At 52.1% G+C, this 26,282-nt stretch overlaps 1 protein-coding gene across 1 annotated transcript in view; it reads right to left on the reverse strand.

Annotated features, from left to right (window-relative positions):
- LOC140403311 (adhesion G protein-coupled receptor E1-like) overlaps nucleotides 1–26,282 on the reverse strand; it is a 331,002-nt gene that overhangs the window by 164,579 nt on the left and 140,141 nt on the right. The window contains exon 7 of the mRNA XM_072491155.1: nucleotides 14,311–14,457. Within this exon, the coding sequence (XP_072347256.1) occupies nucleotides 14,311–14,457 (147 nt within the window). The remainder of the gene's footprint in view (nucleotides 1–14,310; nucleotides 14,458–26,282) is intronic.

The raw sequence follows: 26,282 nt of genomic DNA on the forward strand, positions 1-26,282 counted from the left end.
CCTGTTAGGGGTTTTCTATAGGCCTCCGAAAAGTTCCAGACATGTAGAGGAAAGGATTGCAAAGATGCTTCTGGATAGGAGCGAAAGCAACAGGGTAGTTGTTATGGGGGACTTTAACTTTCCAAATATTGACTGGAAACGCTATAGTTCGAGTACTTTAGATGGGTCCGTTTTTGTCCAATGTGTGCAGGAGGGTTTCCTGACACAGTATGTAGATAGGCCAACGAGAGGCGAGGCCATTTTGGATTTGGTACTGGGTAATGAACCAGGACAGGTGTTAGATTTGGAGGTAGGTGAGCACTTTGGTGATAGTGACCACAATTCGATTACGTTTACTTTAGTGATGGAAAGGGATAGGTATATACCGCAGGGCAAGAGTTATATCTGGGGGAAAGGTAATTATGATGCGATGAGGCAAGACTTAAGATGCATCGGATGGAGAGGAAAACTGCAGGGGATGGGCACAATGGAAATGTGGAGCTTATTCAAGGAACAGCTACTGCGTGTCCTTGATAAGTATGTACCTGTCAGGCAGGGAGGAAGTGGTTGAGCAAAGGAAACATGGTTTACTAAAGCAGTCGAAACACTTGTCAAGAGGAAGAAGGAGGCTTCTGTAAAGATGAGACATGAAGGTTCAGTTAGGGCACTCGAGAGTTACAAGTTAGCTAGGAAGGACCTAAAGAGAGAGCTAAGAAGAGCCAGGAGATGACATGAGAAGTCTTTGGCAGGTAGGATCAAGGATAACCCTAAAGCTTTCTATAGATATGTCAGGAATAAAAGAATGACTAGGGCAAGAGTAGGGCCAGTCAAGGACAGTAGCGGGAAGATGTGCGTGGAGTCCGAGGAGATAGGAGAGGTGCTAAATGAATATTTTTTGTTAGTATTCACATAGGAAAAAGATAGTGTTGTCGAGGAGAATACTGAGATTTAGGCTACTAGACCAGAAGGGCTTGAGGTGCATAAGGAGTAGGTGTTAGCAATTCTGGAAAGTGTGAAAATAGATAAGTCCCCTGAGCCGGATGATATTTATCCTAGGATTCTCTGGGAAGCTAGGGAGGAGATTGCTGAGCCTTTGGCTTTGATCTTTAAGTCATCTTTGTCTACAGGAATAGTGCCAGAAGACTGGAGGATAGCAAATGTCGTTCCCTTGTTCAAGAAGGGAAGTAGAGACAACCCTGGTAACTATAGACTAGTGAGCCTTACTTCTGTTGTGGGCAAAATCTTGGAAAGGTTTATAAGAGATAGGATGTATAATCATCTGGAAAGGAATAATTTGATTAGAGATAGTCAACATGGTTTTGTGAAGGGTAGGTCATGCCTCACAAACCTTATTGAGTTCTTTGAGAAGGTGACCAAACAGGTGGATGAGGGTAAAGCAGTTGATGTGGTGTGTATGGATTTCAGTAAAGCGTTTGATAAGGTTCCCCACGGTAGGCTACTGCAGAAAATACGGAGGCATGGGATTCAGGGTGATTTAGCAGTTTGGATCAGAAATTGGCTAGCTGGAAGAAGACAAAGGGTGGTGGTTGATGGGAAATGTTCAGACTGGAGTCCAGTTACTAGTGGTGTACCACAAGTATCTGTTTTGGGACCACTGCTGTTTGACATTTTTATAAATGACCTGGAGGAGGGCGTAGAAGGATGGGTGAGTAAATTTGCAGACGCACTAAAGTCGGTGGAGTTGTGGACAATGCGGAAGGATGTGACAAGTTACAGAGGGACATAGATAAGCTGTAGCGCTGGGCTGAGAGTTGGCAAATGGAGTTTAATGCAGAAAAGTGTGAGGTGATTCATTTTGGAAAGAATAACAGGAAGACAGCGTACTGGGCTAATGGTAAGATTCTTGGCAGTGTGGATGAGCAGAGAGATCTCTATTTCGTTTCTATTTCTGAGTTCTGTTTAAGAGAGTGGGGGTGGGGAAAGTTTCTTTTTCGTTTTCGGGTTCTTTTTTCGATGGATGTTGGCAATGTCTTTTTTGTTGATGTGCACTTTGGTGGGGTGGAGATGTGCTTGTTTGAGTTTTGATGGGTGGTGTTTTTTCTTGCTGCTGGGTGTTTGTGTGGGGATTGTTAGATGAGGGAATTTGTTTGTACGAGCGGGTGGAGGGGAGCGAGGGAACAATAGGTGGGAGACCTTTTGGCACCGGGGGAAGGGGCCACCAAGCTAGCTGGGTGAGCTAGCTCACGGAAGCGCAGTGGGGGTTGTGCATATGTTTAGTTCATTAGGTGGGTTAGGTTTTAGAGTAGTGTTGCTAAGGGGGGAGGGGGGAGTGGTTCTTCTGATGAGGGAGGGACTTCGGTGGAGGGACAGTGAGGAGGACGGTGGCGGGAGCCGCCGAGGGGCGGGCTGGAGGAGGTGTGGGGCAGGGGCTGGAGGCGGGCCCAAGGAATCGGATGGCTGATCGACCGGGGGGGGGGCACTTTGCCCCCCTCCCCAACTAGACTGATCACCTGGAATGTTCGAGGGTTAAATGTGTTCGCGCACCTGAGGGGACTGATTGTGGACGTAGTAATGTTGCAGGAGACGCACCTTAGAGTAGTGGACCAGGTCAGATTGAGGAAAGGCTGGATCAGTCAGGTTTTCCACTCGCGGTTGGATACAAAGACTAGAGGGGTTGCGATCTTGATCAATAAGTGGGTAACATTTGAGGTGGGCAGAATAGTTTCGGATGTGGGAGGTCGATATATTATGGTGAGTGGTAAGCTGCAGGGGATGAAGGTAGTGCTGGTTAATGTATATGTGCCAAATTGGGATGACGTAGAATTTATAAAGAGGATGCTAGGGAAGATACCGGACCTGAACTCGCACAAGCTGATCATGGGAGGGGACTTTAATACAGTTATTGATCCCGGTCTGGATTGGCCATGCTCGAGAACGGGCAGGGTGCCAGCAATGGCAAAGGAACTGAAAGGGTTCATGGAGCAGATGGGGGGGTAGATCCATGGAGATTTAGGCAGCTGAGGGCGAAGGAGTTTTCTTTCTACTCCCACGTACATAAGGTGTACTCTCGAATTGACTTCTTTGTCTTGGGTAGGGCCTTGCTGGCAGGGGTGGTGGACACGGGGTATTCGGCGATTATGATCTCGGACCATGCTCTGCACTGGGTTGACCTGCAGGTTAGTATGAATAGCAAGCAGCGCCTGCAATGGAGGTTGGATGTAGGACTATTGGCGGACTAAGCGGTGTGCTCCACTCCCCGGAGCAGTCCCTTCCAACCCCTCGAGGCCCTCAGAGCAATTGCCAGCTGCTCTATAGCCAGCACAAACAGTCGCTGCAGATCGCGGAGCGGGCTGGGCAGCGTGGGCGTGGGTGCTGGCCCTGCCCGCAGAAGTAGCAAGGTGTGCCCCCATGGTGAGCGGGTCGCCGCGTGGCGCAGGCCTGTAATACGGGTGAGTTTGAGGAAGTCCGGGGGGGGCTGGCAGAGTCCGCGGGGTACGTACCCAAGTTATGTCGGGCCACCTCCAGCGAGGAGGCGAGCGTTAGCGTCTCCTGGAGGTCTTTTGCCCCGTTTTCGAGCAGCCGCTGCCGCATGTAGGTCGAGCGGATTCCGGACACGAAAGCATCCCTCATGTGCAGGTTCATATGGACTTCCCCTGTCACATCCTGATGGTCACAGTCCCTGGCAAGCGCGGTGAGTTTCTCAACAAACTCGTCGAGCGATTCCCCCGAGCGCTGCCGGCAGGTAGAGAGCAGATGCCGGGCGTGCACCTCATTGACGGGTTTGACAAACCGCTTGCGGAGCAACTCAATCGCTTCCTCATAAGTCGTCGCCTTTTCAAGTGTGGCGGAGATTCTGTGACTCACCCGGGCGTGGAGTAGACGCAGCTTGCGTGGCCCCAGGATGGGAGTCTCTGCAGAGTCCAGGTAGGCCTCGAAGCACCGCAGCCAGTATTAAAAAAATTCCTTTGCCTCCGGCGTTCGTGCTTCCAGATTGAGCTTCTCTGGTTTTAGGCCTGTGTCCATCCTGAATCTAGTTTAGCCTAATAAATTGAGGTACCCTCAATAATGATGCTTAGAGATTAAACTGTAAAGAAGGCATTATTAGACTAATAACTATGCTACAGCTATGGACGAGAGCTGAGTGCTATACAGACCATGAGGCAGGCCTTTATGTATGGCTCCCAGATGGGCGGAGCCAGAGGCGGAGTCCCCAGGGTTCCTAGCCCGGTCTTAAAGGGGACATCACCTTACATGATGATAAGGCAGTAACCGTTCATCACAGTATCCAAGTGGCAAGGGATTGAGACCGGCTACAGAAATTTAACTTGGCCCGGTTGGTGGATCAGACGAAGGAGGATTTCCGGAGATGGGATGCGCTCCTGTTGTCTCTGGTGGGCAGAGTTCAAATGGTGAAAATGACGGTCCTCCCGAGATTCCTATTCGTTTTCCAATGTCTCCTATCTTCTTTTTTAAGCGGGTCAATAAAGTTATTGCGGGCTTCGATTGGGGGGGCAAGTCCCCGCGAGTGAGGAGGGTAATGCTGGAGCGGAGTCGGGGAGCGGGCGGGCTGGCGCTGCCGAATGTTACCAATTATTACTGGGCAGCTAATATATCCATGGTTAGGAAGTGGCTGGTGGGAGTGGGGGGTGGAGGGGGGGGGGGGGGGGTGGTCGGCATGAGTGCGTATGGAGCCGGCTTCTTGTAAGGGCACAAGTCTGGGGGCATTGGTAATTGCGCCTCTGCCATTCCCACCAGCGCAGAACTCCACCAGTCCAGTGGTACTGGCGGCCCTGAGAGTCTGGGGGCAGTGGAGGAGACATGTGGGAGCAGAGGGGGCATCGGTATGGTCCCCAATCTGCGATAATCACCGGTTTGCCCTGGGGAGGATGGACGGGGGGGTTCCGAATTTGGCGGAGAGCGGGGATTGAGAAGATGGGGGATTTGTTTATAGTGGGGAGCTTTCCGAGGATGAGGGTGCTGGAGAAGATGTTTGCATTGGCGGGGGGAAACGACTTTCGATATCTGCAGGTGCGGGACTTTCTGCGGAGGCAGGTACCAACCTTCCCACTCCTGCCGCTAAGGGGGATTCAGGATAGGGTGGTTTCTAGAGGATGTATAGGAGAGGGGAGCGTTTCGGACATATATAAAGAGCTTATGGGATCGGAGGAGACGGACAGCGAGGAGCTGAAGAAAAAGTGGGAGGAGGAGCTGGGGAGAGAGATAGAGGAGGGCCTTAGGGCGGACGCGTTGAGTAGAGTCAACGCGACCGCAACATGTGCCAGGCTCAGCCTGATTCAATTCAAAGTCGTGCACCGAGCTCACATGACGGTGGCCCGGATGGGCAGATTCTTTGGGGTGGTGAACAGGTGTGCAAAATGTGCGGGAGGGCCAGCGAACCATGTCCACATGTTCTGGGCATGTCCAAAACTGAGGGGAGATTGGCAGGGGTTTGCTGACATCATGTCCAAGGCATTAAAAACAAGGGTGGCATTGAGTCCAGAGGTGGCGATTTTCGGGGTGTCGCAGGATCCGGGAATCTAGGAGGAGAAAGAGGCAGACGTTCTGGCCTTTGCTTCCCTGGTAGCCTGGAGACGGATATTACTAGCATGGAGGGACACGAAGCCCCCGAAGTCGGAGACCTGGCTATCGGACACGGCTGGCTTTCTCTGCCTGGAGAAAATTAAGTTTGCCATGAGAGGGTCATTGTTAGGGTTCGCCCGGAACTGGCAACCATTCATCGACTGCTTTGCAGATAATTAACCGTCAGCAGTAATGGGGGGGGGGCGGGGGGTTAGGTTAGTGTAGACAAGTAATGGGAGAGGGAGGCCTTTTTGCACTATGTTAATATTTTATGTACAATGTTTATATTGCTGCTGTTGCAATGCCAAAAAATATCTCAATAAAATGTTTATTAAAAAAAACCACGCTGAATCTCGTTATGAAAGATAACTGCTTCACATTGCAAAAGGACCCAACGGGCAGTATTCTCCGGTCTGCCACCCGCGTGCTTCTCGGCTGCGCGCCATTGGCTGGATTCAATCATCCTGCAATTGTCAACAGGATTTCCCATTGTAACCACCCTAAGCCGCCGGGAAACCTGCAAGCGGGAGTGCTGGCAGGAATGGTGAGTCGCAACGGCTGGAGAATTCCGGCCTTTAACTCTCCTCTCCGTTGCTCATTATGTTTGTGCTACCCTCCACAAGTGTTGAATTTTTCTCCAACGCACAATCGACTATGGCCTGAAGTTTGTGTTTCGACGTCCGGCACACGCAAAATGACATTGGGCGTACATCTCAATGCCATTGCACACGCGTGTAATATTGAGGACGGCAGGCACTTACAGGAGTTGCAGCCACACCCACCGACAATTAAAGGCCAATGGAGTCCATTAAAAAGTCTTTTAACACAGGTTTTACTTTGCCCGTGCGATTTAGCGCTCGTCGTACGGGCAAAAAAAGGCAGCCGGGCGTTAATGTTTTGAACAATTTGTCTCCCGAGGGTGGGATAAAAGACCCTCGGAGCAGAAGGACTCCTATTTTATTTGTGATTTTGCTGCTGTCATATTTGAGAGTTTTGTCAGATTTCCTTTTGATTGTGCTTGCTGTCAAAACTGGTTCACTTACAAATCGGTGTCAAAGTTCCAACAAAATAGATCAGTCGGTCCAAACTGTGTGGAACATGGACTTTTACAAAAGATATTGGCCTCCTAAATCCATGGCCATTTGGCACAATGCGACTGTAATTATATGGGGAGGGAGTGAGCATTGTTGATCTGAGGGTAGGGGCTCTATGAACGTCAGGCCCCCTCCCCCCCCCCCACATGACCCATGCCTTCAGGATGACCCAACATACAAATACTGCAAATTTGTCATTGGAAGTGTCCCGACTGACCCAGCAGTAGATGTAGAATATGACAGGATCTCTGCAGTGTTAAAAAGAGTTTTTAAGAAAGTGTTCCCCTACAAAAGGTGACAACCGCACTTTGTTTGCAGCCCATGGCACCCCCTTCCTCACTTTGCAACCACCCCCCACCCACGGCCATTAACCCCAGCTGTGTCACCTAAGCTGGGCAGTTCAGACCCACTGCAAAAGCAGGTAGACAACATGCACCCGTGCTGGCATGGGTGTCCACCACGTTGGAGCATTCTGCTCTCTGGAGTTCAGTAGGTTATGGGTTCAAGCCCCACTTCAGAGAATTGAGCGTGTAGGCCTCCAGACCCAGCACAGTGCTGAGAGAGTGCTGCACTGTCTGTGGGGCCAGTGCTCAAGCGTGATATGAACCCGAGACCGCATCTACCCTCTCAGATGGATGTAAAAAGTTCAAATTGCCGTCTATGGGAGCCTGCTGTGTGCAAATTGGCTGGCTGCCACATTCTCCACATTATATCAGTTACCATGGGCGAAATTCTCCGTTATCGGCGGAAAGTCCACCGATCGGCGCAAAAAACGGCGCAAATCCGACTTGCGTCACGTCGGAAAAATGGGTCAAAAGTCTCCGGCCTGAAATGGGCTAGCAGCGACGTAACGGGATCCGCGATTGCACACGTGGCTCACGCCGTGCAGCGTCATACGCGCCGCACGGCGTGACGACTAATAAGGCCGCGCTGCTCCCCCCCACCCGACCGGAACACCCGACCGGAACACCCGACTGGATGGCTGGCCGCCGCTCAACCCCGCGGTTCGAGTCACGGGATGTGGAGGCGCTCCTGGACGCGATGGAGCAGAGGAGGGACGCCCTGTATCCCGGGCACGGCCGCAGGGTTGCCCCACGCCACAGCCAGCGCCTGTGGAGGGAAGTGGCAGATGCCGTCACCGCTGCGGCCCTGACACCACGGACAGTCACCCAGTGCCACAAGAAGGTGAACGACCTCGTCAGAGCAGGCAGGGTGAGCCTCCCCATATCCCCCATATCCCGCCTCCCCCATATCCCCATATCCCCCCTCCCCCATATCCCCCCTCCCCCATATCCCCCTCCCCATATCCCCCCTCCCCATATCCCCCCTCCCCCATATCCCCCCTCCCCCATATCCCCCCTCCCCCATATCCCCCATATCCCCCCTCCCCCATATCCCCCATATCCCCCCTCCCCATATCCCCCCTTCCCCATATCCCCCATATCCCCCCTCCCCCATATCCCCCCTCCCCCATATCCGCCATATCCCCCCTCCCCATATCCCCCCTCCCCATATCCCCATATCCCCCCTCCCCCATATCCCCCCTCCCCCACATTCCCCCCTCCCCCATATCCCCCCTCCCCATATCCCCCATATCCCCCCTCCCCCATATCCCCCATATCCCCCCTCCCCCATATCCCCCCTCCCCCATGTCCCCCATATCCCCCTCCCCCATATCCCCCCTCCCCCATATCCCCCTCCCCCATATCCCCAAGTGAATCCAACCCTAACCTTAACCTCTGCAATGCAAGCGCAACCGATGGCGTGCATTCGTATACCTGCCTAACAGTGTTGCCTTTTACCCCTGCCACCACCCCCCCACCCCCCCCCACAGGAGAAGCGCGCACACAACAATAGGGAGCATGTGAGGACTGGAGGAGGGCCCGCTGATGAGAGGCCACTGACCGTACACGAAAAAAAGGGCCCTGGAACTGGCTGGCGGACCTGAGGACCGGGAGGTTGCTGATGCAGAGGTCGGGGGCCCATCAGCAAGTGAGCCACCGACAGCCCGTCCCCATATCCCACCTCCCCTATATCCCCCTCCCCCGTATCACCTGATCACTGCCTGATGTCTAACCATGCATGCTTCATTGTGTATCGCAGGACCAAACGTCCAGGCACCCATCCCCGCAGATGCAGACCGCCCGCAGCTTGCCCCTCGGAGGCCACGGGAGAGAGAGAGACCCGGACCCTCCAGCATGCGACGCTCGCAGGATGCCCCTCGGAAGCCACGGGAGACAGAGAGACCCGGACCCTCCAGCATGCGACGCCCGCAGGATGCCCCTCGGAGGCCACGGGAGACAGAGAGACCCGGACCCTCCAGCATGCGACGCCCGCAGGATGCCCCTCGCACACCACGGGAGACGGAGAGACCCGGACCCTCCAGCATGCGACGCCCCCAGGATGCCCCTCGGAGGCCACGGGAGACAGAGAGACCCGTACCCTCCAGCATGCGGCGCCCGCAGGATGCCCCTCGGAGGCCACGGGAGACAGAGAGACCCGGACCCTCCAGCATGCGACGCCCGCAGGATGCCCCTCGGAGGCCACGGGAGACAGAGAGACCCGTACCCTCCAGCATGCGACGCCCGCAGGATGCCCCTCGGAGGCCACGGGAGACAGAGAGACCCGGACCCTCCAGCATGCGACGCCCGCAGGATGCCCCTCGCACACCACCGGAGACGGAGAGACCTGGAGCAACAGGGAGACGACACCCCCGTCACGTGCGGGAGCGACCACCCAGCGATGAGGGGGGCAGCCACAGGTCCTCGTCACATCCGAGCCAGGACACCACTACCCAGGACACCACTACCCAGGACACCTCTACCCGGGACAGCACTGCCCAGGACACCCCTACCCGGGACAGCACTACCCAGGAAGACGAAATACCGGACAGTGACACAGAGTGGATGGGTGGAGACGAACCCCCACCCCAAAGTGCCATGGACTCAGAGTGGGACGAAGAGCACGACACAACGCCACTGCTGTCATCAACACCCTCCACCATCGCAGAAACACTCACCTCGGTTGGGCACTTTAGTGATGAGGCGTCTGCTACTCTCACTGGTGCGCACAACACAGCCGTCCCGGTACAGCAGGTGGAGGTAGGAGCAGCAGAGGGGCCGGGCGGTCGGAGGGCAGCCCAGCCCAAGCGAACATGTGCCGCCCAGATGGATCCCGGGTTCCTGGAGGTACCACACCCACACATAGATCCGATGCAACCACCGACGCGGAGACGAGCGAAGAGGGTGACGGCCGGCTTGCGGCGGCTGCAGTCGCAGGTGGAGGAGTCCACCCGCGTCCAGGAGCTGGGAGTGGTGCCGGTCATGCGTGCCACCCAGGCTGACACCGCACGGGTGGCGTCCGCAGTGGAGGCAATGGGTGCGACGGTGTCAGACATGGGGAACGGTTTGCGAGGCCTGGGGCTTTCCGTGCAGGCGGCGTCTGTGGCCCAGGACATGGCTGCCCTCTCACAGGAGGCCATGAGCCAGTGCCAGCGCCAGATGGCAGAGGCGCTCAACGCCATAGCCCAGTCTCTGCAGGCCATGGCCCAGTCTCAGCAGGCCATGGCCCAGTCTTTGCAGGCCATCGCTGAGGGCATCGGCGCCAGTGGCCATGTGCGAGCCGGCGTTGCACTGTCACAGACAGGGTTTGTCAACCCCCTGGGCTCCATGGCTGCAAACCTGCAGACCCCTGTCGATACCAGCATGGGCCTCCAGGACTGGCAGCGCCAGATGTCGGGGGGGCGTCGGATGGCCAGTCCGTCTGCATCCCCCACCCATGTAGAGGCCTGGGGGCCATCGGGCACCCCGAGGGAGGAGGAGGTGCTGTAGTCCGTCCCGGCTCCCCCTGTAGGGGAGGTCCCGGAACACCGCAACACCTCGGACTCCCCCCCTTCCGTCCCAGGTGCATCGGGTGGGCAACGGGCAGGGCAGGCTGGCAGCTCGCCATCCCAGTCGCCCGGGCCGCAGCCTGGCCCATCTAGGCCAGGACGCCCCAGGAAACGGCCGCCAAAGGAATCCAGTGTCAGAGGGCAGGAATCACAGGAGTCCACCTCCAGTTCTGCTGTACCGTCTGGGGAACCACATAGATGTAGTCAAAGGGCCCGTAAGGCCAAACAATTAGACACTGAGTAAGTTGGCACGGGTGCAGGGCACAGATGAGTTTTAGGGGCTAGGGCACGTGCATGAACTCCTTTGGTTATTAAAGTCAATGTTACACCTACAGAAGCTGCCTTTGTGCTCTGTCCAAAGCGTGCGGGGGTGTCATGTACGTTGAGCGCAAGTGTGTGTGTGAGGGGTGGTGTTACCTCAGCCCCAGGTGAGTCTGACCCGTTCCCCCTGGGCCGCCATCAACATCCCCCCGGGCAGAGGACGGGACCGTGCGCTGCAGTGTCACAGCCGCATGCAGGGATGGTCCGGGTGGATGGTGGTACTGTGGCCATGGGTCAGACATAGTCCAACGATGTGGAGCCAGGAGCTCACCGCAGGGCGGGTTGTCATCATCCTCCATGGCCTGCAATAGACACGCGTCCACCCGCAACTGTGTGAGCCTGGCCCGTTGTGCCGCAGGTGGATCGGCAATGGGGGGGGATGGTGTGCATGCGGGTGGGGTGGGTGGGGTTGGGGAGGGGGTGAGGGTGCTGGGTGGGTGGATGAGTGGGGGGTGTGGGTGGTCGGCTGTTGCCATGGTGTGCGGTCTGTGGCCATACTAACCGATTCCCACGCCCATCTAGTCAGTGAAGCGGGCGGCTATCAGTCTGTCCCGTGCCCGCTGGGCCAGCCGGTAACGGTGGACAGCCACCCGCCTGTGTCTACCCCGTCGACCTGACCATTACCCCCATCCCCCTCATCTGGGGAGGACTGCGCCTCTTCCTGCTGCTCCTCCACTCCGCCCTCCTCTGCCTGCGGCACATCGCCCCTCTGCTGGGCTATGTTGTGCAGGACGCAGCACACCACAGTGATGCGGCCGACCCTATCTGACCGATACTGGAGGGCGCCCCCAGAGAGGTCCAGGCACCTGAAACGCATCTTCAGCACACCAAAGCACCTCTCTATCACTCTCCTTGTCGCTACATGGGCATCATTGTAGCGGTTCTCCGCCTCATTGCGTGGCCTCCGTATAGGCGTCATCAGCCACGATTGCAATGGGTAGCCCCTGTCGCCCAGCAACCTGCCCCTCAGCCGGGGATGGCGTCCCTCGTACCTGTCGGGGATGGATGACCGCGACAACACGTATGAGTTGTGTACACTGCCTGGGTAACGGGCGCAGGCGTGCAGGATCATCATGCGGTGGTCGCAGACCACCTGTATGTTCATCGAATAGGTCCCCTTCCTATTGGTGAACACGGCCCTGTTATCTGCAGGTGGCCGCACGGCGACGTGCATCCCATCAATCGCGCCCTGGACCATGGGGAACCCGGCCACGGCAGAGAAGCCCACGGCCCGGGCATCTTGGCTGGCCCGGTCCACAGGGAAGCGGATGTAGCGTTGCGCCATGGCATATAGGGCATCTGTCACTACCCGGATGCACCGATGCACCGATGTCTGCGATATGCCGGACAGGTCTCCACTCGGTGCCTGGAATGACCCCGTTGCATAAAAGTTCAGGGCCACCGTAACCTTGACGGACACGGGGAGAGGGTGTCCCCCGCCAGTGCCACGCGGTGACAGGTGTGCCAGCAGGTGGCAGATGTGTGCCACGGTTTCCCGCCTCATCCGGAGTCTCCTCCTGCATTCCCGGTCCGTGAGGTCCTGGTATGACTGCCGGGGCCGGTACACACGGGGCGCCCTCGGGTGCCTCCGTTGCCGTGGGGCCGCGACGTCCTCCTCCCCCTCCTTGTCCTGTCGGGCAGGTGTCCCTCCAGCCTGGGCGGCTGCCGCCTGTCCCTCTGCGGCAGCCTGCGCCGCCTCTCTGGCACGCTCCTCCTCCTCCTCCTCCTCATCCAGGGCAACATAGACATTAGCGGCTGCCGCCACGGCGGCCAACATCGCTGGATGATCAGAAAACATGACGGCCTGGTGGGGGGGGGGGGGGGGGGGGAGGGGAACGACGACATGTCATCATTGCCCATATCCCCTCCTCCCCCCAGCCAGGTGGCATGGACCGCATGGGTCCAACTGTTGGAGGCTGGCACCTGGCCAGGTGGACCAACTCACTTGCCCTCGCATCCCCCTACCCGGCACGGACCCCAATCTCCTCCCCGGCACGGACCCCAACCTCCTCCCCGGCACGGACCCCCCATCCCCCTCCCCGGCACGGACCCCCCATCCCCCTCCCCGGCACGGACCCCCCATCCCCCTCCCCGGAACGGACCCCCCCAACCTCCTCCCCGACACGGACCCCCCATCCCCCTCCCCGGCACGGACCCCCCTCCCGGCACTCCCCCGGAGCCCAGCCCACTCTAACCACCCCCCCCCCCCCCCGCCGCACACACACACACACAACCCGAGACACACCTCTCCTCACACATTCAGACTGCGGCCACGCCATCGCCTGCCCAGAGCTAACCCCCCCAGGCCGTCACTCACCTCCACGCTGGTTGGCGTGAACCTGGAGCACAGGGTCACGACGATGAAAAGGAGGTTTAATTTACGTCGACGTGAACGGTCATCACGTCGACGGGACTTCGGCCCATCCGGAAGGGAGAATATCGGCAGGCCGAAAATCGGCTGCCTTGCGCAGACCCGTGCCATTCTCCGACGGCAGCGGTGACATTAACGCCCCGCCGACTTTTCTCCCTTCGGAGACTTCGGCAACCGGCGGGGGCGGGATTCACGGCGGCCAACGGCCATTCTCCGACCCTCTGGGGGGTCGGAGAATGACGCCCCATAGTTCAAAAAGCAGTGAGGTGTCCTGTGATACCCTGAAGTTATGAAAGCTGCTGGAGAAAAGCTTGTTCATTACTTTTTCCTACTTTACTGTTGTAAGTAGATGAAGGAAACCTCCCATCCCCGAAACGCTTTACCCCCTCCCCCCACACACAGCCTCAATGCTGCCACAAAGTTTAGTTGAATAAGTGGCAGATGCTGGACCAAACGTGTAGATTTTCAAAGCATATTTCTCAGTGAAGATATACAAATGTACTTGAGTCTGTGAAAGTTTTAGACAAGATCAGTTAATTTCCGAAAAGCCAGAGTATTACCACCACAACTTAACCCCATGTTGTAAGCCTCGTCTGTTTTTCCACTGGAGGTTAAGTGAAGTTACCAAAGTCCATTAGACCCATTGTCTGACCCGTTCCCGCCCCCGCCCACAATGGCAGGCCAACCAAAAGATGTGTTTCATGTTGGTCGGACCTTAGTTGGTCACCCAGAGTGAAATGGCGTTGAGAGTCGGTCTTGTACGGGAGAGGGTTCTATATCCCTGTGCACACGCCAAGTGTGAAATTCAGGCCTACGCTGTTCTGGCACAGACAGCTAATATACAGAAAGGGGAATCTCATAAATGATAATCTGATACAAGGTGAACAATGTTGGGAAGTTCAGTTCAGAACAAAGAATGAACAACCACAGCACGATTGCTCTGGGATTCATCACAGTGTGAAGGTCAAGTCTTCTCTCCACAAATGTTACCAGACCTGCTGAGCTCTGCCAGCATTTTCTGTTTTTATTCCTTGCAAAGAAAAGATTTATCAGCATCGAAAGTGAAAAACAAATAAAAGTTTTAGATGTTTCCACTCCAGCAGAATAGTCTTTACCTCGGCATCGGGTCTTTGTTTTATCGGTAAAGGTACGTTCCCCGGTGGTTGACACAAATCCATCATCGCAGGTGCATTCAAAACCTCCAAACATGTTGGTGCATGTTGCATTCAAACCACATGGGTTTGTCTCACACTCGTTGATATCTGGAACAAAAATCAATTTATTAATCCGAGACACGAATATTGCTGAAAGGAGGCATGCTGCCAAAGCTTATCATCTTGCACTCATCAGGACTAACCCAACGGTGCCAAATTTCAAATGATCACAACAATTTATACGGCAGAGGAACAGAAATGCTGATTGGTTGGCAAGTTGAATTTGATTGGCCGAGGCATTGTCATGGACAAGACGAAGGGGAACTGCAGACTCCCCAAGCTTCTGAGGTCATTCTGAGAACTCTGAATCCTGTGATGCACTGCTCTTGCTTCTGCCTAAAGAGAGATTCCGGTGACATTTACCTCTCTGCGCCAGAGCTTAATTTTTGGAGATGTCAAAGTCAGAATGTTAAACCCCATTCCGCACCATAAAGAGCAGGTATTTTTCTGAGAAGAGATACAGATATATTCCTTTTTTTAATGTTCATTCATGTCATATGGGCATCGCTGACAAGGCCCAAACTTATTATCCATCTCTAATTGCCTTTGAGAAGGTGGTGGTGAGCCGCCTTCTTGAACCGCTGCAGTCCATAGGGTGTAGGTACACCCACAGTGCTGTTAGTGAGGAAGATCCAGGATTTTGACTCAGCCACAGTGAAGAAACAGCATTCCATGTCAGGAGCCTTTGTGAGTCTCTGCAGTCAGCTTGTAGAGGGTGCACATGGTTGTCACCGTGCATCGGTGGTGGAGGAAGTGAATGTTTGTGGGTGGGGTGCCAATCAAGCGGGCTGCATTGTTCTAGATGATGCCAAGCCACTTGTGTTTTGTTGGAGCTGCGCTCATCCAGGGAAGTGGGCAGTATTCCATAACATTCCTGACCTGTTCAGCTCTTTTGTTCCTGATTGAACCAAGGCTGTAATGAAATCAGCAGCTGAGAGACCCTGACAGAACCCAAACTGAGCATTAGTCAGCAGGCTATTGGTAAGCAAGTGTACTTGATGGCACAGGTGATGACCTCTTCCATCATCACTTTATTGATGATTGATAGTAGATTGATGTGATTGGCTGGGTTGGACTTGTCCTGGTTTTTTGTGTGTAAGCCATACCCGGGCAATTTTCCAGTGTTGTAGCAGTACTGGAACATCTTGGCCAGGGGCGCCGCAATATCTGGAACACAAGTCTTCATTAATATTACGTCAATATTGTCAGGGCCCATAGCCTTTGCAGTATCCAGTGCCTTCAGCCGTTTCTTGATATCAGGTGGGGTGAATCAATTGGCTGAAAACCGGCATATATGATGCTGGGGACTTCTGGAAGGGCTGGAGATAGATCTCCACTTGGCATTTTTGGCTGAAGTGTGGGCTCCTCCATCATTGAGGATGAGAATGTTTATGGAGCCTCCACGTCCAGTGAGTCATTTAATTGTCCACCACCATTCATAACTGGATATGACAGGACTGCAGAGCTGAGATCTGCTCCATTGGTTGTGGGATCGCTTATCTCTGTCTATCTCATGCTGTTTCTGTTGTTTGACATGCAATTAGTCTTCTGCTGTAGCTTCACCAGGTCGACACATCATTTTTAGGTCTGCCTGTTGCTGCTCCTGGCATGCCCTCCTGCACCCTGCATTGAAGCAATGTTGAGCCACTCACTTTGTGGTACTGGTCGATTGGGGGATATGTTGGGCCATGAGTTTACTGTTCGGAACAAGATAAAGATTGAAATTTAAGTTACTTTTTGAAAGATTTTGTGTGGTGAATCCTGGATTTGGTTTCATTCTTGCGGTTCTGTGAAATGAAGCCAAGAAGTCTAAGCCCTGTTTGTACACATGCATTTTAAAAAATATATGTTTTTCTTAAAGTTTTTTGATTTTAACAAGTAACACAATGATTCCTCGAGATTCGCACAGCACAGTATGAATGCCTCAACAAACAAAATACACAAAACAACACGAAACAACACAGTTGGTTCAGCTTAATTACTAAACCTGGTGCCTCCACATGTATCAATGGATACACTCGAGAATGGATTATAGGAGGATAAGTAAGATGGCGCACACCTTCCCACGTAGTGAGTGCATACATGGCCCACGAGATTTTAGGATACGATCTTTGTGCCATGTTCTGGCGAGCACCAGAACACATTTCCCCCAGCTCCAGTCGGACCAGAGGCACCAATAACACATTATGATGCTGCCAGACCAGCTGAGATTATCCTGTATTTCCTGTTTTTGTGACACATTCTGATGCCCCTTTCTCGGATAAAAGACCTCGGATAAAGTACCTTTGCAGGAACCAGTCGATTCTTTAACCCCAAAATAACAAAGACAAAAAATACATAAACCATTTGAAAAGTCATTGAGAGGATATTTTACATATAACCTCCAGACGTAACATAACCCAAACATCCGCCCAGTGCAGGGTGATCATCATTACGCACATTTATCGAGAGAAGACAAGCAAATATTCACAAAGTTACTACGGATAGTAATTATTGTGGTCAACGTCTCCCAACACACTAACACTGACAGAATAAAGAAATACTACCAAGAGCAGAGGCTTCAAAAAGGAGGGCAATCCAGAAATCACTGTATAAGACCACTTGGGAGGAGGCCGGTTCTATCCCCCACCCAGCCTCCCCTCAATCTGAAGGAGGACTCCCAACAATGCCGATCCATAGCATTCAGACTCTCACTCAGACCCTGCAGCTCACAGGCTACTACCTCCCCAGTAGAATCCTATCTTGAGAGGAAGGGCAGACCAGGTGTCGAAGTTATTGCAAGACATACACGGGAGTACTCTTTGATTAATCTTTATTGACTTGTGCACAAGGAGAGCAACATCATTGGGGCTCACTGCATTGCTCTGACTGAGTCCAGCGAAGCAGAAACATTTATAGCTTAGTTCATCAATAGAATTACAGTTGCAGTCTAATCCGTCATTTGCATGTCACACACCAATAATATCACAGTAAAACCTTCACTTTTGGCCAATGAAAGGACAGTAATTCTTGCCAATAGAAGACAGGGCATACTGACCAATAGAAGACCAAGGTCTTTCAATCTTTCTTTTGTGTAATCATCTCCCCTTTGCCCTTGGAGGTTACGGTAGTTTACAGAAAAGCGCAATCCTGAAAAGGCTACCTCCATCGTCCTGTCTCCACAGACTTATGTCATTCACTCAGGGACATGATATTATAGATTCCACACTAACTCATGCCCTTCGCCAAAGAACAGGATATTATGGATTCCACACAGGCGCCCCCAAAACAGGACAACACGGGGAAGGGAAACTCACTCCACCACCCAGCCCACCCTCTGCCCAACCCAGGTAAACACAGAGACTCCTGACCTAACTTACCTGATCAAGTGACTACTGCCACCAGTCAAGCGGCCAAGAGGATATGGAAGGAGACAAGTCAAACAAGGATTAACTGACCCAACTAGGCGCGCACCACCACGCATTTTCCCCAACTCCAACAACACCAGAGACCACAAAGAAGGATCACAAGGAACCCAATCTTCTCTAGGATACATTATCTGTCCATCCAGGGAGCTTGGAAAGGCCAAAGACATGACAGGATTATCGAGTGTTAAGTAATGGGTTAAGAGACATTCCAATTAGTTGTCTCATTTATGTTAAGCATCCAAATATTGACACTGATATGTAAACGGGCTTCAGGTGGCCCTTGTGTCAGGTGATATGATGTTAGAGTTTTGTGCAAAGTCTGTTGAAGGAAATTAAAGGTGGTTTGTGGAAAAGCAGCAGAACCGTTGACTCTTTATACAACAGCAGCTAAACGTCTAACATTGAGCAGCATTCAGATCCCTCCAGAGTTTCATCAAGTGCCTGCTCCACCACCACACCGCCCCAAGCTCAGACAGCAAGAAACCCAGGCTCCGGTGGGAGGCGGCGACCCGACATGTCGAACCGCTTCCAACGCCTCTCAACGAGCATTGTGGGCAAGACAGCGTAAGACCAGTGGTCGGGTCTCCAACTTGACGATGTGATACAACTTTCAAATGTGGCCGTGAAGACTGGGCAAACTCTCCCTGTCCAGTAAATCTCCCTGGATCGACCTGGATAATTGACATTCCATTCAACAGGATTTCCAAGGACTGAAGGTGAGGCCTCAACAAAGAGACTGCCCTATTGAGCAATTCTCTCAAGGACATTTCATATGTCATCAAAGTGAGCACTAACAACCTGGGGCAAGGAACCAACACCATTGTCCACAAAATCATCGGCCCAATCACCAACAAAACCGCAAGCTGGACCAAAACCCGGCCACCTCCAACTGCCTCAATCAAACAAGGATTTTGAGATTTAACTCGGCTCATCACAAAATCTAGCCAGGGTCTTACAGGAACAGGGCACAGGACATATACACCAGAGAGAAATAATTATGGGATGTGCATCAGCATTAAAAAAAAAAAGGTGTAAAACGAGTAGCGCCAGAGCTCGTGAAAATGCAGCTACTCTAAACTCACACCGTGACCCCCTGACGAATGCATTTTCAATGAGATTTTACGAATTGAAGATTTGTGTTTCCAAGGGCGGTTAAACAAAACACAATGTAGGGAAAACAAATTGTGCCATTGCTTAGCTATAGGGAGTAAGAGAGCGACTGACAGATATACGAGGTGACCCAGAAGGAATACACCAGTCCACAGAAAGTGCCAGAGCGGGTAGGATGTGAAAGGAACAGAGAGCAAGTCCAAGGCTATAGAAGAACGTCCCAAAATTATGGAATGGACAAGGAAGGCCCGAAGATGGCAGATACGTCAAGGAACAAGGTGAGAGTTTGAATACAGGTCCTGTCCAGTGAAGTTAAAGAAGGGGGCAGAGAAGAAGGCTCCAAATTAATGAGCGAAAGCTGCAGGAAGCAGACTGAAGGTAAAAGCCAGAAGATCTGAGAAGACAACAAAATGCTGGTGACACCTTACTGTGCGCTTCTGAGGTAGTGATTGTTTCCTTGGCACAGCTGAGTATTTGAGAACGTGCACGGAAGGCGAAGTTTAAATATGCGGGGCAATCCATTGGAGTGGAGGATCGGAAGGAGAGATAGGGGGCTGGATTCTCTGCTGTCGCGGCTCTCCATTGCGCCGGGCGCCTGGGGATTTCCCGACGTCATGGGGCTGCTCACAATGGGGAAACCCCATTGGCCGGCTGGTGAGACGGAGAATCCCAAGGGTGCGCCGCACCAGATAGAGAATCCCTTGCAGGAACTCTGGAGGATCCATGTGGAAGACATCCGAAAGAAAGTCATTTGGGAGAAGATTCCAAGGCGATTTTTCTGAGAGTGGAGATTGAAAATCCTGATGTGAAAGAAATTTCTGTGAGACTAGTTGGCTTCCAGTGAGATGAGCACTTGAGGAGAGTTGGTGAGGGGCCCTTAGAGTCTGCACTGGGAGGATTCCATCACTTAGGTTTAGAGTGTGATGTGTCCGACCACAGATCACATATTGGTTTATACGGACTGCGTGCTTGCTGAGAACATTAGAGTATAAGTTAGATTTTGTACTTACCTTTTCGAAATCTGTCCCATTTAGCACAGTGGGAGCACCACACAACATCATGGAGGGCATCCTCAATATGAAGACGAAACTTCATCTCTATAAGGAATGTGTGTTGGTCACTCCGACCGATGCCGTCATGGACAGACGCATCTGTGGCAGATATTTGTTGAGGATGAGATCAAGTATGTTTTTCCCTCTTGTTGGTCCCCTCACCACCTGCCTCAGACTCAGTTTATATCCTTTACCAGCCAGCCAGCCAGTTCGGTCAGTACTGTTGCTACTGAGCCACTCGTGGTGATGGGCATTGAAGTCCCGCACCCAGAGTACATTCTTTCCCCTTGCCACCCTCAGTGCTTTCCCCAAGTTGTATTCAACATGGAGGAGTACTGATTAATCAGCTGGTGGTGGGGGTGTGGGGCATGGGGGTGAGGTGATGGTACGCAGTACATTGTAAACATCAAGCGGTTTCCTTGCTCATGTCCGGCCTGATACCAGCAAAATTCATGGGGCCCAGAGTCAATGTTGAGGAGTGTAACTTGCACTGTCACCAAAGGTTTTGCACTGAGTGCTGAATTTGGTGCTTTTTGAGTGCTATAGTAAGAGTTTGGTGACCGAGGGAGTATAAGGCTTCATTTTTATCTAAAGTTTAGTCTTTCTTTTATTTAGTTAATTAACTTAAAAGTTGCTGTTTGGTTTAGAAGAAGGTGAATTTTCAATAAGCTTTAAACAGGCTTCTACTTGTAGGCACTTGCAGCTGGAGCTTGTTAATTAGTTAATTGGATTAGGCCAGTTTTCAGAGGCTAGATTCACAGTATAAAAGTGATCCCCTACAGTGCAGACTTTGTTTGCGCTGAGTGCTGAATTTGGTGCATTTGAGTGCGATAGTGAGAGTTTGGTGAGGAGGGAGTAAGGTGCTCCTTTCATTTTGTTTCCGACATTTCCGCAAAGAGTGCGAAGAGAGCCAGGAGTTTACAGAAAGTGAAGCTGACTGGGAGCAGGGTCGGAGGGCGGAGATCTAGTTAGTCCACAGGGCAGCTATATTCTGTCAGGTAAGAGGGGATGGAGGCTAGGCCAGTTACATGCTCCTCCTGTAGGATGTAGGTGGTGAGGGATACCACCGGTGTCCCCACTGACTATACCTGCGGGAAGTGCACCCAACTTCAGCTCCTCAAAGACCGTGTTAGGGAACTGGAGCTGAAGCTGGATGAACTTCGGATCATCCGGGAGGCAGAGGGGGTGATTGAGAAGAGTTACAAGGAGGTAACCACACCCAAGGTACAGGACAAGAATAGCTGGGTTACAGTCAGGGGGAAAAAAACAAACAAACAGGCAGACAGTGCAGGGATCCCTCGTGGCCGTTCCCCTTCAAAACAAGTATACCGTTTTGGATGCTGTTGGGGGGGGGATGACCTACCGGGGGAAGGCCCTAGCGGCCAGGTCTCTGGCACAGAGTCTGGCTCTGGGGCTCAGAAGGGAAGGGGGGAGAATAGAAAAGCAATAGTTGTAGGAGATTCAATGGTGAGGGGAATAGATAGGAGATTCTGTGGTCGCGAGCGAGACTCCCGGAAGGTATGTTGCCTCCCGGGTGCCAGGGCCAGGGATGTCTCGGATCGTGTCTTCAGGATCCTTAAGGGGGAGGGTGAGCAGCCAGAAGTCGTGGTGCACATTGGTACCAACGACATAGGTAGGAAAGGGGTGTGGAGGTAATAAACAAGTTTAGGGAGTTAGGCTGGAAGTTAAAAGCCAGGACAGACAGATTTGTCATCTCTGGTTTGTTGCTGGTGCCACGTGATAGCGAGGCTAGGAATAGGGAGAGAGTGCAGTTGAACACGTGGCTGCAGGAATGGTGTAGGAGGGAGGGCTTCAGGTATTTGGATAATTGGAGCGCATTCTGGGGAAGGTGGGACCTGTACAAGCAGGACGGGTTGCATCTGAACCAGAGGGGCACCAATATCCTGGGAGGGAGGTTTTCTAGTACTCTTCGGGAGGGTTTAAACTAATTTGGCAGGGGAATGGGAACCGGATTTGTAGTCCAGCAACTAAGGTAGCCGATATTCAGGATGCCAAAGCGTGTAATGAGGCAGTGGGGAAGGGAACACTGACAAAGGGAGAGTACTTGCAGGCACGGAGATGGGTTGAAGTGTGTATACTTCAACGCAAGAAGCATCAGGAATAAGGTGGGTGAACTTAAGGCATGGATCGGTACTTGGGACTACGATGTGGTGGCCATCACGGAAACTTGGATAGAAGAGGGGCAGAAATGGTTGTTGGAGGTCCCTGGTTATAGATGTTTCAATAAGATTAGGGAGGGTGGTAAAAGAGGTGGGGGGGGGGGGTGACATTATTAATTAGAGATGGTATAACAGCTGCAGAAAGGCAGTTCGAGGAGTATCACCCTATTGAGGTAGTATGGGTTGAAGTCAGAAATAGTAAAGGAGCAGTCACCTTGTTAGGAGTTTTCTATAGGCCCCCCAATAGTAGCAGAGATGTGGAGGAACAGATTGGGAAACAGATTTTGGAAAGGTGCAGAAGTCATAGGGTAGTAGTCATGGGCGACTTTAACTTCCCAAATATTGAGTGGAAACTCTTTAGATCAAATAGTTTGGATGGGGTGGTGTTTGTGCAGTGTGTCCAGGAAGCTTTTCTAACACAGTATGTAGATTGTCCGACCAGAGGAGGGGCAATATTGGATTTAGTACTGGGTAATGAGCCAGGGCAAGTGATAGATTTGTTAGTGGGGGAGCATTTTGGAGATAGTGACCACAATTCTGTGACTTTCACTTTAGTAATGGAGAGGGATAGGTACGTGCAACAGGGCAAGGTTTACAATTGGGGGAAGGGTAAATACGATGTTGTCAGACAAGAATTGAAGTGCATAAGTTGGGAACATAGGCTGGCAGGGAAGGACACAAGTGAAATGTGGAACTTGTTCAAGGAACAGGTGCTACGTGTCCTTGATATGTATGTCCCTGTCAGGCAGGGAAGAGATGGTCGAGTGAGGGAACCATGGTTGACAAGAGAGGTTGAATGTCTTGTTAAGAGGAAAAAGGTGACTTATGTAAGGCTGAGGAAACAAGGTTCAGACAGGGCATTGGAGGGAACTGAAGAAAGGGATTAGGAGAGCTAAGAGAGGGCATGAACAATCTTTGGCGGGTAGGATCAAGGAAAACCCCAAGGCCTTTTACACATATGTGAGAAATATGAGAATGACTAGAGCGAGGGTAGGTCCGATCAAGGACAGTAGCGGGAGATTGTGTATTGAGTCTGAAGAGATAGGAGAGGTCTTGAACGAGTACTTTTCTTCTGTATTTACAAATGAGAGGGGCGATATTGTTGGAGAGGACAGTGTGAAACAGATTGGTAAGCTCGAGGAAATACTTGTTAGGAAGGAAGATGTGTTGGGCATTTTGAAAAACTTGAGGATAGACAAGTCCCCCGGGCCTGACGGGATATATCCAAGGATTCTATGGGAAGCAAGAGATGAAATTGCAGAGCCGTTGGCAATGATCTTTTCGCCCCCACTGTCAACAGGGGTGGTACCAGGGGATTGGAGAGTGGCGAATGTCATGCCCCTGTTCAAAAAAGGGACTAGGGATAACCCTGGAAATTACAGGCCAGTTAGTCTTACTTCGGTGGTAGGCAAAGTAATGGAAAGGGTACTGAAGGATAGGATTTCTGAGCATCTGGAAAGACACTGCTTGATTAGGGATAGTCAGCACGGATTTGTGAGGGGTAGGTCTTGCCTTCCAAATCTTATTGAATTCTTTGAGGAGGTGACCAAGCATGTGGATGAAAGTAAAGCAGTGGATGTAGTGTACATGGATTTTAGTAAGGCATTTGATAAAGTTCCCCATGGTAGGCTTATGCAGAAAGTAAGGAGGCATGGGATAGTGGGAAATTTGGCCAGTTGGATAACGAACTGGCTAACCGATAGAAGTGAGAGAGTGGTGGTGGATGGCAAATATTCAGCCTGGATCCCAGTTACCAGTGGCGTACCGCAGGGATCAGTTCTGGGTCCTCTGCTGTTTGTGATTTTCATTAATGACTTGGATGAGGGAGTTGAAGGGTGGGTCAGTAAATTTGCAGATGATACGAAGATTGGTGGAGTTGTGGATAGTAAGGAGGGCTGTTGTCGGCTGCAAAGAGACATAGATAGGATGCAGAGCTGGGCTGAGAAGTGGCAGATGGAGTTTAACCCTGAAAAGTGTGAGGTTGTCCATTTTGGAAGGACAAATATGAATGCGGAATACAGGGTTAATGGTAGAGTTCTTGGCAATGTGGAGGAGCAGAGAGATCTTGGGGTCTATGTTCATACATCTTTGAAAGTTGCCACTCAAGTGGATAGAGCTGTGAAGAAGGCCTATGGTGTGCTCGCGTTCATTAACAGAGGGATTGAATTTAAGAGCCGTGAGGTGATGATGCAGCTGTACAAAACTTTGGTAAGGCCACATTTGGAGTACTGTGTACAGTTCTGGTCGCCTCATTTTAGGAAGGATGTGGAAGCTTTGGAAAAGTTGCAAAGAAGATTTACCAGGATGTTGCCTGGAATGGAGAGTAGGTCTTACGAGGAAAGGTTGAGGGTGCTAGGCCTTTTCTCATTAGAACGGAGAAGGATGAGGGGCGACTTGATAGAGGTTTATAAGATGATCAGGGGAATAGATAGAGTAGACAGTCAGAGACTTTTTCCCCGGGTGGAACAAACCATTACAAGGGGACATAAATTTAAGGTGAAAGGTGGAAGATATAGGAGGGATATCAGAGGTAGGTTCTTTACCCAGAGAGTAGTGGGGGCATGGAATGCACTGCCTGTGGAAGTAGTTGAGTCGGAAACATTAGGGACCTTCAAGCAGCTATTGGATAGGTACATGGATTACAGTAAAATGATAGTGTAGATTTATTTGTTCTCAAGGGCAGCACGGTAGCATTGTGGATAGCACAGTGCTTCACAGCTCCAGGGTCCCAGGTTCGATTCCGGCTTGGGTCACTGTCTGTGCGGAGTCTGCACGCCCTCCCCGTGTCTGCGTGGGTTTCCTCCGGGTGCTCCGGTTTCCTCTCACAGTCCAAAGATGTGCGGGTTAGGTGAATTGGCCAATGATAAATTGCCCTTAATGTCCAAATTGCCCTTGGTGTTGGGTGGAAGTGTTGAGTTTGGGTAGGGTGCTCTTTCCAAGAGCCGGTGCAGACTCAAAGGGCCGAATGGCCTCCTTCTGCACTGTAAATTCAATGATAATCTATGATTAATCTAGGACAAAGGTTCGGCACAACATCGTGGGCCGAAGGGCCTGTTCTGTGCTGTATTTTTCTATGTTCTATGTAACTCTGCTGGGTCTGGACTGTGGGTGGGACAAGACATACCCATGGATGGTCATGGTGGTGTCTGCGTATGATTTCTTGTCCTGTGGAAAATTATGTCAGGCTGTTGCTTTGGTGAGCGGGCGGGTAAGTGGAGCTGAGTCCACAAAAAGATCAGCCATGATCTTATTAAATGACGGAGCAGGCTTGATAGGCCAGATGGCCTACTCCTGTTCCTAGTTCCTATGTTCTTATGTTCTTTGCTAGTCTCTGAAACAGCACAAGCCCCCAGATGTTAGTCTGGAGGAATTTGCATGGTGTAGAGGCCCCCCCCCCCCCCACCCCCCCCACCCCCGCCGACAGGACAAGCAAGTGCGGCCGTGACCTGTCCAATCTTGGCTCCTGCACCAAGTTCCAGTTTCCACCCTCTATTAATTTGTGTGAGTCTAGGTTGGGGATGGCCCCACACACTTTCTTTACAAACCTTACATCATCCCAGTTGGGACCATACACACTTACCAGCGTCACCAGCCTCCCCTCCAATGTCCCTGTCACTACCATATACCTACCTCCCTGGTCCGCAACCACTTTCTTTATCTGGAACCGTACACATTTGCTTACCAGGACCATTACCCCTCCAACCCTGCCGTCAAATCGCGAGTGAAACACCTGGCTAACCCAGCCCTTCCTGAGCTTCATTTTCAATAGGTCCTTCACCCTATAATGAGTCTCCTGCAGCATCGCCACAATGGCCTTCAAACTTTTCAGATGCCAGCACCCTTGACTGGGCCTCTCAGTCCCCTCACGTTCCACGTAACTATCCTAACTGGGGGCTTCTCACCCACCCACCCTTCCTATCCACCATAATCAAGACTCCGGGCCCTGCCTGACTCGCCCCTATCCATTATTAACATTGAATCCCCTCCCAGAATCCCCCCTGCACTTCCTCTCGAAAAACCCTCACCCAGTATCAGTCCCCCCCCCCCCCCCCCCCACTATATTGAGTTCTATAAAAAGTTCTCTGGGATATTGGGACCGGTGCTGTTGAAGGTGTTTAACGAGG

This window comes from Scyliorhinus torazame, chromosome 27, assembly GCF_047496885.1.
Source record: "Scyliorhinus torazame isolate Kashiwa2021f chromosome 27, sScyTor2.1, whole genome shotgun sequence".
NCBI lineage: Eukaryota > Metazoa > Chordata > Chondrichthyes > Carcharhiniformes > Scyliorhinidae > Scyliorhinus > Scyliorhinus torazame.